Raw genomic sequence first — 12,685 nt, forward strand, 5'->3', positions numbered from 1 at the left:
AGATCCTCCAAGATCGAGAAGGGAGTGTTGAGACATGTTGTGCGGTTGTTAACCGATGTCATAAAACAATGTGTACTGATTGTTTAATGAGAAACTATTTGTTCTGTAAACCTTCATCTAAAGTACAATTAAAAAATAAAAATAAAAAAACCCCTAGGTATGCCTGTATTAAAATTACTGTGTATATTTGTGTATATGTAGCTCCACAAACTCGTGCAGGAGTATAAATTTATCTTTAATATTGTTGGGCTAGATGACTTTTAAGGTTCTTTCCTAAAGAACATTACCATCCGTAATAGGTTATTTTTGTCTTTTAAAAACATTTGATTGATTATTCAAACATATACAGTTATACAGAGAATAGTAAAATGAACCTGATCTACACATTACTCAATTTCAACAATAGATATATGGCTAATTATTTATATTCAACCCACATCCCTCCTCAGATTATTGGGAAGCAAATCCTGCACGTGTCATCTGCATATGTTTCAGGTTATCTTTCAAAGGAAAAGATTCTCTTCTTTGATTTCTAGTATTTATATTCTACAAATGTTCATGAGCAAAAAAAAGTTTTCACATGTAATTTTTAGTATTACCAATTTGGGCATTAATGTTCCCACTTTCCTTCTACTAGGGACTGGTTTGGTTAAAAGACAAAGAAGCAACACATTGCAAACTTTGTGAAAAGGAATTCTCACTCTCCAAGAGAAAGGTAAGGAAGCTAGGAATGAGTCCAAGAGTTTTGGTGCAAAATTGCTTTTAATTTTATTCATGAAGTTTTTTCTCTGATTTTTTCATTTTATTAAGCACCACTGTAGAAACTGTGGGGAAATTTTCTGTAATGCCTGCTCTGACAACGAACTGCCTTTGCCGTCTTCACCAAAGCCGGTCCGGGTCTGTGATTCCTGTCATGCCTTGCTGATTCAGAGATGCTCATCTAACTTGCCATAGACTACAGAACTAAATCCTTATGTATAGAAGGAAGTATGCACGATTGTTATGTATGGACATGTTTACAAAGTATCCAGACAGCCCTTTTCTTAAGCAGCTTTCGGTCAGTATTGGTACCAGTTTATCTTCCACATATGCCAACTCATGGGAATTAGAAGTTGTTTAAAACATTTGGTATTTCCTTCATTATTCTTCAAAATGATTTTTCAATAGGGTATGCTTTAAAATAACTTTAGTCTAATTCCTAATTGATGTAATAATCATGTAACCCTTAAATCCAGTAAAAGGCCAGCTAGCATAGCTAACACACAATTGCCTTATCTCGTAAAGGCCTACTTAAAATTAAGGCTTCAGATTGCTTTATTCTTCCAGACTGTCAAGTTGATAGTAATTTGGTGCCTGTAATTCTCAATGCACTTTAAAGCTTCATGGTTCTCAAAGAAAGATTGGAAATGTATATATCTTTCTAGAAGTATTAATATTCCAATTCAACAGTATTTTCATCAGCTTAGTTTAAGATTTCAGCTTAAATATTTATTGGCCCCTGTCCCTTCCCCTCCTTTATTCCTTTTGCATTAGAAAACATCCTTTTGGTCTTTCTCCTTTTGAAATTACTGTTGTGCTTGCTGATACTTTCAGATACAGTGGGCATTGACATTTGGCCTCAATTTTTTCCTTCTCATCTTCAAAGAAAGTCACACATAACCATCACCAAGTAACCTTGTTACTTGGCAGACCTTTCTGTATACTACCTGTCACTAAATTGCTAGGTTTTTTTTTGGGGGGGTGGTCTCAGACCCCATTTGAGAAAAATAAAAGCATAAACCCTTCCCCAGAAACGTGTGTAATAGTGGAATTGTAGGCTCCTGATAAAGTCTCTTAAGCATTAAAAAACAGAAAACCATTGCCATCGATTCCAACTCCTAGCAACCCTATAAGAGAATTGCCTTGTAGAGTTTCCAAGGAGTGGCTGGTGGATTCCAGCTGCCAACCTTTTGGTTAACAGCTGTAGCTCTTAAGCACTGTGCCACCAGAGCTCCGAGCATTAGAGTGAGAAATCTAAAGTGTAGTTAAACTTTGCCTTTAATATGGTACAGGCTTTAGTTAAAAAAAAATTTGTATTTAATTTCCATTCCAGTAATCTTCAGGAAGCATTTATAGTAGTCTATCCCTGCAGTCTGTGTCTACAGTAAGAATTCAACATGTATACAGACCGCCTCTATGCCAGGGACTTGAGCAGATGAAGATGTCTGCCCTGCCATGAAGCATATACCAGTACTTGAACTATTTCAAGCATAAAAAATTCAATAAACACTAATTTGGTTATATACTGCTTACAGCGTACCTAGAACGTAATCTGTAAAAATTATTACTCCTGTATGACGACAGTACCACTAGGGATCTTACCTTTTTATATTATTTTCAGCTGTGCACTTTGTGAGCCTTTCAAAAATGTCATATTAGGAATCTTACATATTACTCCTAGGAGCATTCCATTTAGTGGTCAATCATGGACACATAACCCCTTCTCCCTGCCCCAATGGAAATCACTTTTATTCTGCAGATCATTTCCTGAGAGTACATACTTTCATTAAGGTTTAATATAAAGTTTCCTAAATTGCCAAAAGTTTGAAACCAGTTTTTTACTTATTTTCTCCATAATCCATAAATTTTCAGTCAGCTTTTGAGGCCAACTTCAGTTAGAATTGAAATAGATTTTTAGGTGGACTTTTCTTGACTACTGATAGAAATGTCAAGATATGAATTATATTCTTGAACTGTTTTTGTACTGCTAGATCCAGATTTTTATGGTTTGTGAGAGTAAGCATAAATGAAAAATTTAAAATACTAACATGTTTTTTATTACTGTGCTTAGCAAATATAAACCGTAATTTGTAGTTACCCTTTAAATTCTTTGCCACTTAAAAATTGTCACCGTTGACTTGGGCTTTTCTATGACAGTAGTACAACTTGCTGCGTTTAGTTTTGGCTCATATTTAAAAATCATAATTCTGCATTTTTCTAACATTTGCAATTTGTATTTTGTGATTGTGAACTTACACTACTTTTCCTTTTAAGATTTGCTCTCACAGAAAGTTAGTTAACTTAATAGACTTCGCATACTATTCCCTCACCTAGCCAATTTTACCACAGTAACAACACTATCATGGTGCCAAGGAATTCCAATTGTAATTCTTCTACCCTGCAATGTTTTTAATGGAAATGTGAAATTTTTTAAAACCAAATAAAGATTTGAAAAATTTGCCTGCTTTAGGATTGGAGGACAACTTTAATTTATAACACTTTATATTTTTACTGCTTAAAGATTTTAAGTGGGGAATCATGGGAAAATAAAAGCATGGTGATCTTTGCTCAAGCATAATTAGTGTAAGAGGCTCCCAGTATATAGGCTATCAATCAGTCACATTACCTTCTTTAACAGCAGTAATTGCTCCTTATGAGTCACTATCTAAATCTTCAATTAAACACATAGCGTACCCTCTACCAATTTTATAATCAGTAACCGACACAAAGTATTCTAGGACAGATGCCATACTATTATCTCCCACATTGATATTTATTACGTTAATAACATTTCTAGCAAAAACAAGTAACAAGTTCAATAACTAAATTCACATTGACAGGTTTCATTTTGATCCATTAGCCAATTTGGAAAAAAGCCGTATTGATCAAAGGGACAAAAGTAAAAAGCACCTTTCCTTGCTACATATTTTTTAACACAAAGGCTCTAAAACTCCAAGCAGATGTTAGATGCAAAACCCAACTGCATGACTTATTTTAATTAAGACTATGACAGACTTATGTCTCTTACATTTTTTTTAAAGTATTCATTTATACATTTTAAAATCATATGCTTTTAACTATTGGGCAGGAAACTAAAAATACATTTATTGACAATTACACTCCACAGTAAATACCTACGTATTTATGCTGAATTCCCGCGTCACCAGGAACCTTAACCTACTCTAAGACATCTTGAGAGAATTTACAACCGTATCACTTTTTAGAAACATTTTTTGGTACTTCAGTCAAGTGCTGAGGGGAATATATTCTAAAATCTCTAGGGCTAGAATTTAAATTTCCAACACTCTCATGCCCCACAATTACGAATATTCAGAAGACCTGATACCTCTTAGATCATCAACATTTCAGTGCTGATAAATGACATTTTAAAAAGAATGACTAACAAAGAATTAGCTGGATTTATACTCCTGAAACCACCTAAATTCATCTTTAGGCTTTATATTTACAGTATTATCCAGCAGAAATTAAAAAGTTACACTATTCAAGCTCTATTCCTGATGCCTGCTTATTAAGACTTATATTTTATGCAGAGGTGAACCACTGTCCTCTAAAATTACACTATACTACTACTTGTAGAGCTAATACTAAAATACATCAACCCAAATCTTATGAAGGCAGCACATCCTTAGGAATAACTAGTATATAAAAAGTATCAACATCAGTGGTTTGAATATAAAAATTTATTTTTAAGTCAAAGTATGCAACAAATAAAACCTACAGAAAACAGGATTTTTCCATCACAATCTGTTGCTTTACCAAATAATATTTTGAAAACACATTCCTTCAGTCATTATAAAGTTCTTAAAATACAAAAGGAATTAAATCTGTAAGAAAGTCTAGTAGACCAGATGCTGTTGTCAGGACTCGCGTGTTGGCGGTTATGATTCAGTACATCCCACGCCATCCACCTCCACTCATACCGCCTTGCCCATAGTACCCTCCACTGCCGCCGCCACCACCGCCACGGCCTTAAAAAAGAAAACACATTAAGATTCGTTTAGTAGGAGACAACAGGGTGTAAGATATTAATAAGTAGTGTATAACCTTATAATTGTCTGCACTACATGTGGGGACTAACACATGCTGAACGTCAAGAGTAACCAGATACTTACCATAACCACCCAATCCATCAGGGGTACCATATCCTCCACTGTAATTGTTCCCCATTCCCATTCTTCCAACAGATCCATAACCTCCCTGATTATCTAAAAGGAAAAAAAAAAGTTTTGAGCCTGATTGCTAAGTATGTAACTTTGCTTATTTAAGAAACTTTACATACCCATTCCATCTCTGCCGTAGCCTCCCATTCCAGAACCTCCCATTCCAGAGCCGCCTCCAGGAGTAGAATTCAAGAAGAGTTCAATGTATCGATGTTCTTTTAAAAAAAAAAAAAAAAAAGTAGTAGGGGAGAGAAGAATGATGGATCAGATTTATCAAGAAAAGTGTACAAATGCTGATTAGCTAATATTAAACTAAAAGAATACCTGCCAATTTCTAGTGGAGAGATAATAGGGCTAAAATCTACGTCTCGCTGAAACTGTACAACCTTGAACAAGCAACAAAGTTTGGGGCCTCAGTTTCCTCATCTATAAAATAATTCAGAATCACCTAGGGGGTACTTCTTAAAAATACATCCCAGGCCCAATCATAGAACTGAACTAGAATCTTGAGGCTGTATCCTAAAAAACTTCCTTTAAACAAGTACCAAGTGATTGACAGGTGGCCAGATTTGGCAATCAGGTAAAATTCACTGGTACAAAAACAGATTTGATGACATGCAGCAATCATTTAGCCAAGCTCATCAATGTAGCTTAAATGGTATTAATGTGCATAATTAAGGACATGGAAACTTATGGAAGTATAAATTAACACACCTCTTTCTCCCTTTTAGCTAACCTGAGCTCCAATACTCTGTCAAGTATTAAGACTCTGAATCAATTCTTTTCAAAATTTATGTTAGCTTTATTGATAACTATTCTTACTATAGGAAATTAATCTAAGCCATTGAAGTCTAATTAGAGGCTATATGGTTTTAGGTCCCAATGACTGTGAAGAGTTACCTACATATCCTAGGACCTCTTTATTTAAACAAATTAAATGCTTATTTTCTAAGCAAGTTCACATTCAGGAATCAAGTAAGAAAACATGCCAAGTATACCACTTACGCATGTTATTTTTGTCTTTAGACATGGCAGCTACTGCATCTTCATGTGTCACAAACTCTACATCTGCTTCTCCTGTTGCTCTGCCATCAGCTCCAATATCAATATGAACTCGTATTGGGTTTAGTGGTGAGAAGAACTAAATAAAACAAAACATCTGTTATTTACTTTTTTATTCAGATTACTGAAAAGTCAATTACCACATACCTTGGTTTTGACAAAACCCTCCCACTGCCCTGTGGTGCTAGCCTAACTGCATGAACTACAGAGGTTCTGGGAATATATGATGACACTTAGGGAAAATTACCCCTTTCAAAATAAGTTAGGTATTAAGTTTAAAAAGACAGTATCTAGCCTTGAGAAAGTTTACCTTAAACAGATGAAAAAATGTGATAGCCTACTGTTGACAGCAAAGCCCCCACCCAACCCATGACCAAGGTATGTATTTAAAAATTGCTATTTGAAATATATAGGTCACCTGAGACATAGGAAACATGTGCAGAGACACAGGGTGTACCATGATTTTAATTAATGGGGTTTGATATTAAACCTACTAACTGCATTTGAGTAGTGCCCAAAACATCATTTAGTTCCAATCTCAAGTTAATTAGGTTTACACTATCCTTAAAAGGCACCTGGAAATTAGGCCATCTGGTTCTCAATACAATCAAGAGCAAATTTTTTTTCTCCAAGAGCCAGACAGTAAATATTTCTGGCTTTGTGGGTCAATGGGTCTCTGCTACAACTGCTCAGTAGGTAAACAAATGAGCATGAATGTATTTGGTCCACAGGCTCAAGTATGTTACTCTCCTAATCAATTTGAAACCAATCAGTTTCAAGTCAAAGACAGCTGCAGTATCTACTCCCATTATTTTCAGCTCCTCAAATTTCTAACCGATTTCTAAACACTATCTAGCCTAAAAAGCCAAACCAAAGCAATAACACTATTGACTTACTACATATTCACACTTTCAAAACCTGACACAACAAAGGAAATACTCTTTCAATCATCACCACCCTGTGCTGATCATTCTTTCACTATATTCTTAAGTGAACTTCATGAACTTAGCTTTCACTTGCTTGAATCCTATGTAGGCTGGCACAAAATGGACACAAAAATATTCATCAACTACTGAAAATAAGGTGGATATATTTTTACATTTGGAGTTTTTTAACATTAAACTACAGAGGAAGGAGGATAAGGCCATTAAGAATGCTTCAAAATTTAGACACAAAAGTATAAAACCAGTAAAAATTACTAAAATTACTTACATTAGCAATGTCGTTTTCAGTTGCACGAAAAGGTAACCCTCTCATGTGTACAAAATGACCACCATGAAAACCTGAACTTGCATCACCAGCCCCACCATAACCATGTCCTCCCATACCTGGAGAATAAAATTTCCAAAGATTATAAAATGTCGAGACATGTAGAAAAGAAAGCAGTTCAATAAAATACAACATTTCTCCCCTACATACACCTACCTTTTTGACAATTCCAAGAAATCTTATCACTTACAGTTATTCTAAACATCTAATGGAGAATCTGCCTGTAAGTATACATTAAGTACTATAGAAGGTATAAAGCCCTACACAGGAATGAAGTGAAATACGCCTGAAATGACTTAAAAAAAAAAAAAAAAAAAAAAAGTCACCTGTATTACCATTTAGTGGTTGCAAATATTAAAATTTACCCCAAAATGAAAATGTCTTTAATATTTATTTTACCTCTTCCATCTCTCATTCTTTCATCAAAGCCATCATTTCCATAGCCATAATTATTATAGCCACCATAGTCATCAAAACCTCCATAACCTGTGCAATTTAAGGAGAAATACATGAATACACTTTCAGGAGATAAATTTTATAATTTAGTTTACAAAAACATACTTTGTATGTTTTAAAATTTACCCTTAGGTCATTATAAATGTGCAACTCTCAACTCAGTACACATGAGAAAAACAGTTGGCATGTGCTAGAAATTAAAAACCTCAAAAGGATAAATTCAGACATACAAATTAAACTTCATCCTGATGCCAAACAGAAAATGTCAAAATATTTCAATGTTTTAAAATTTTTATATCTGACGAAGTTATCAAGGTGCCAATATGTGCATCAATCAATGTCCCACAGCTGGCCATGGGAATCCGTATTTTCATGAACAGGTTTTAAAACCTAGTAGGTACTGAAATTACTGCCATTTCTATATTTCTTGACAAAGTGTCAGGAATATTAAGAAAATGACAACAGAACCTTTGTTCATTAGATACACATACCACCATCATATCCATCACCTCCTCGTCGCATTCTGTCATACATACTTCCACGCCCAGCTCCATAATAACCCCCTCTTCCTCCTATTGGTCTATCATATGGTCCTGGTCGCTGTCCCAGCAATCTTCTTGGTGGGTCATAAAATCCTTTGATTTCACTCCTGCTACTTCTGAAGATCTCAATATACCTATTCAAAAGTGTTTTAAGGTAGAGGTTTCAGCATAAATGCACTAGAGTAAATAAGATATTGGGCAAAATGCGTAAGTTTGTCTACATCTAGTTACATAACCCAATTTAAATTGCCTAAATACACCGTAAGTTAACATTTTTTATACCTACAAACTTAAATAATTAAATATTTAAGTTTTACATAGACAAATTAGTTGTTTGAAAACAACCCATCAAATAGAAATATAGTTTGTTTGTTTTCTTTAGTACATGGTAAGTGTTTAAAAAAAATAGTGATTACACAAAAGCATTTATCAACAACATCCTACAGAAAAATGGAAACAATCTAATTTTAAGTAAACTATTAGCATTAATTCCCCACCCATATCTGTAGTTTCCAAGTTAAATTTAGATAAATTATCAATTCTTTTAAACTACCCCAGAAAAATGTTATGGTTACCCCCCCATTTAATAAAGTGACCCACAACCCCCAAAAATAAAAATTTAACACCATCCCAAACTCTCCATCCCCACCTGTGCCCTATTCTTTCCTTGTGTTTCCCCAGAGCATTTTCTGCTATCTCCTTTGAAGCAAACTGCACGAAGGCCTCCCCTGTGCTTCTCCCCTGGTAGTCCATCGTCAATGTTATCCCATTTGGCACGATTTCCAACCCTTTAACCCAAGGACAAATAACCCCATCAAGGGGAACAGTGTTAAAGGCTGCAACATTCCCATCTGAATCAAATATTTAAAACAAGTCTAAACAAAACAAAACAAAAAAGCTTAGTTTCCCATCACCCCATAATACAAATGGAAGATTTTTTTCAAGTATTATTGGATTAAATAATTTTCTTTGTGACCACTGTCTTTTTAAATTACATACACACTCTAAGCCCACCTATATTACATTAAAAAAAAAAAAAAAAAAGAAAACAAGAAATGGCTATAAATAAAATTTAACTATGCTCCACATGCTAATTCATGGTTCATTTCATCACACATAATTACTCTCTATTAAGTTTACTGAATATCAGTTCTTACACATTCTATGCATTCTGCATTGAAATATTAACTGGAGCACATTTCACAGTTTAGAACATTAACCAAGATATCATAATTAAAATGTTGCAAAAACAAATGGGTTTTACAATTAAAAACTGAGTAACAATATAATGCAAATATAAAATTAAAATACTACTAAACTTTGACTAATACTAGAGGTACCTTGAAAGAACTGAACTATTTCCTCTTTGCTGCAACCAAATGGCAGTCCACGAAGTCGTACTGTCCCATCACTAGCGTCATTTGGACCATTATGTTTCATAACCCAATCCATCTCAATACCGTTTGATTTAAATGCTATAAAAAATAAACAAGCACACAAAGTAGTCGATCAAAATATACTCTTGCCAGAGGTACTGAAGAAACACCTCTCAGTGGTGTCACAACAGGAAATATAGGGCTCCGTGAGTGACTTCTACTATAATGCCACAACACAATGTACAATGGCTTTCTATTTTGGGGTAGACAGAAGACTGGAAAAAGGCAATGAAACCTCCCCGATCTCCCCTAAAAAGCACTGAATTTCTAAGGACCAAATATTATATATAGCCTAATTTTAAGGCTTACAAAAATCCACTAACAGTCTTCAACCCCCCCCCAGTTTGTGACCAGTCATCTTAATGTCAAACCTTTGCCTCTTATCAAATTTTCATTCATATTCAGATTTAACTATTTACCTCCATAGTTATGCAAATTCTTTAAAACTTGAATTCATTCAGAAGTTGTCTGTAGTACCACTGTCCACTCACATTAAGAGTGTAAGTCAAAAACAGAATGAGTACTACTTTGATGTTGGGGGAAAAAAATGGTCATTACAGAAGCCTGAAGTTAATTCTGAACACATCAAATTGCTTCTGAAGGGGGGGGGGGTCTATACCTCTATTTTAACTAATTCTACTTTAAACACTCCCCAAGAGCAAGAGCTTAAAAATGACTGAGTTAATAACTGCCAACAGTCTTATCTGTTTTTGCAACCACAGGAGCTAGTACACAGAAACAAGATTATCACTGCTTTACTTTTTAAGTCAAGAACAGACACGGTTTAAACACAAAATAGTTTAAAAAAAAAAAAAAAAGTAATATATTCACCTTCAAAAAGTGAAAGTGTACATACAGTAAGACAACCCCCTCCTCTCCAATATGAACCCCTTCACCCAGTTCCCTGAAGCAATCATCCTTCCTTCTAAAATTCCAAAATATTTTCAAGAGGCTAATGGCAGAAGTCCTTCAGCTGCAGAAACTTACCAGAGCCATACAAATTTCACTAGGCAGCTGGAGGAATCCCACTCACCTGAATATTTCAAACCTTTCCCTCACCACCTCCTCCCCTGTAAACAAAACAATTTGTTCACTTGACTCCTTTATGCTTGAGGATTATATTTCATATCGATAATATTCATTAATACTTAACTTCACATGATCTAATTATCTGTGCAACAATTAGGGGTGGCATCTCCAAAGAGTAAAGTTTCCTTTTGCTAGAATTTATGCACCTAAAATAAGCTAATGCAGAAATTCTCCAAATGTGGTTATTAATCAAATATTCTGCACATGACTCTCCTCTTCAAAACGTTCTGTTCCTTAAAGCAAGAGCTCTAAGTGCCACTCTAAACACAGAGAATCAAAACGGGAGGAACTGAAATTTTTAACTGGCATTACAACTAATTCTTGTGCACACAAACATCTAGTATGAACTTTCACGAGAGAAACCGAGTTTGAATCCCTACTCTTCCACTCACTGGATTTACCTAAGTTAAGCTAACTACTTAACCCCTGAGGAACCTGTGTTCTCAACTGTAAAATAATAGTACTGCCTACACCTCACCTGTTAAAACAATTACTTAAAAAGTGCTTGGTCTGCCACATGGTAAGTATTAAATGGTGGCCACTGTTACTGGACCTTATGTGGCCCTGCAAAACTTATGATAGATATATACCACCAACAAAATGCCTGAACCTTAAAGGAGAGAAAACTATTCTGAGTCTTGAAAGGAAGTAAGAACTGTTAAACAATTATCCTCATCTTTTCCAAAGTCAACAAAAGTTTTGCCATGTAAAAACTAAGTTTTTAAGTTTCTTTAGGAATTGTGTAAAGGGGTCTGTGTGTGTAAAATATTTACCACAATACATATGCTAACTAGAAACTTTAAAAAAATATTAGAGTAGGCCCCAAATCAATTAAAAAAAAGTTCAATCAGAAACATTTACAAATCTCTACCAATTCTTTAAAGTGTGTGTGTTTCCTATAAAGGGTGGTTTAAGAACAGAAGAAGGAAAAAGTGGAGGACCTAAAGTCAAATGTCCCTTCCTCATGAAAAACTTACTGTGCAGTCAATCCAATCTATTCTGAAAAGACTTTAAGTGTGGTGCTTTTTATCATCTCCTACCACATTTTTCACAATATAAAGATACTGTTTCAGGAACAAGTACTAAAAAAAATGAGAAAAATTTGTTTTTACTGTAATCTTAGCACCTTCCAAGAAATACTAGCAACCAAACTAGCTTTGATTTTTGGATCACCCTGTACCAATGAGAAGACCTATATAAATAAAAACACAAAGACCAGAATATAGAAAACACACGGAACTGTAAAAATAGCTAACTGGGGTGGAAAACTCATTCTTTTTTTTTTTTTTCTTTTACAAAGGGGTACATTGTAGAGTCAACACATCTAAAATCCACTAACGCAATTTTAAATTGGGGAAACCTCGACCAGATTCTAAAGATTTAAACTATTTTATAGAGTGTTACAGGGTGATTCTCCATCCCATGTGTGTGAAGAGTAGACACTAAAGGGTAGGAAAAGAGACAGCTTCATACACTAACCCTTCAAAGTCTATTAAAAATTTAAGAGTCTAGAATTCCACTCACAAAAACAAGACAAACTAAAGCCATACAAAAAAGCAATCTGCTCTAATATCTTAAAGCTGTCTCAGAAACTACTCTGGGTTTACTAATTATACAGGATAATCCAGCTCAACCTTTCTTTGCACCAGTGTCATAGCTAATTACTATCATGCTTTTAAGAATTCCAAATGCTAGCACCAATTAAAAACACCAGCAGTTAAAGTTAAAGGATAACTTTTATCAATTTTATGAGACTTTAAATATAGCTTTTCAAACATGCTGTACGTGAAAAAAAACCAGTCACAAAAGACCACATATTGTGATTCCATTTATATGAAATGTCCAGAACAGGCAAATCTACAGAGACAAGAGTTGTGCTGGGGGGCGGGGG

The 12,685-nt window shown here is 34.7% G+C and overlaps 2 protein-coding genes across 19 annotated transcripts in view; one reads left to right on the forward strand and one right to left on the reverse strand.

Moving 5' to 3' along the window:
* The window catches only part of RUFY2 (RUN and FYVE domain containing 2), a 52,208-nt gene extending 48,845 nt beyond the window's left edge, over nt 1-3,363 (forward strand). For all 6 annotated transcript variants that reach the window (XM_023740756.1, XM_023740761.1, XM_004386398.2 and 3 more), the window contains 2 exons: nt 638-715; nt 811-3,363. In XM_023740756.1, coding sequence (XP_023596524.1) covers nt 638-715; nt 811-954 — 222 coding nt within the window. In that variant the 3' untranslated portion in view covers nt 955-3,363. The remainder of the gene's footprint in view (nt 1-637; nt 716-810) is intronic.
* A 145-nt stretch (nt 3,364-3,508) lies between these two features.
* Nucleotides 3,509-12,685, reverse strand: part of HNRNPH3 (heterogeneous nuclear ribonucleoprotein H3) — an 11,823-nt gene continuing 2,646 nt past the window's right edge. For 2 of the 13 annotated variants that reach the window (XM_023740773.1, XM_023740772.1), the window contains exons 2-9: nt 9,610-9,744; nt 8,264-8,403; nt 7,671-7,757; nt 7,215-7,330; nt 5,946-6,081; nt 5,060-5,155; nt 4,893-4,985; nt 3,797-4,748 (exon numbers count right to left, since the gene is read on the reverse strand). In XM_023740773.1, coding sequence (XP_023596541.1) covers nt 4,666-4,748; nt 4,893-4,985; nt 5,060-5,155; nt 5,946-6,081; nt 7,215-7,330; nt 7,671-7,686 — 540 coding nt within the window. In that variant the 5' untranslated portion in view covers nt 7,687-7,757; nt 8,264-8,403; nt 9,610-9,744 and the 3' untranslated portion in view covers nt 3,797-4,665. Of the gene's footprint in view, nt 4,986-5,059; nt 5,156-5,945; nt 6,082-7,214; nt 7,331-7,670; nt 7,758-8,218; nt 8,404-8,918; nt 9,058-9,609; nt 9,745-12,685 lie in introns of all 13 variants that reach the window. The other 11 variants (XM_023740771.1, XM_023740770.1, XM_023740767.1 and 8 more) reach the window with 9 other exon arrangements.

This window comes from Trichechus manatus, unplaced genomic scaffold, assembly GCF_000243295.1.
Source record: "Trichechus manatus latirostris isolate Lorelei unplaced genomic scaffold, TriManLat1.0 scaffold00163, whole genome shotgun sequence".
In the NCBI taxonomy this organism is placed as follows: Eukaryota; Metazoa; Chordata; class Mammalia; order Sirenia; family Trichechidae; genus Trichechus; species Trichechus manatus.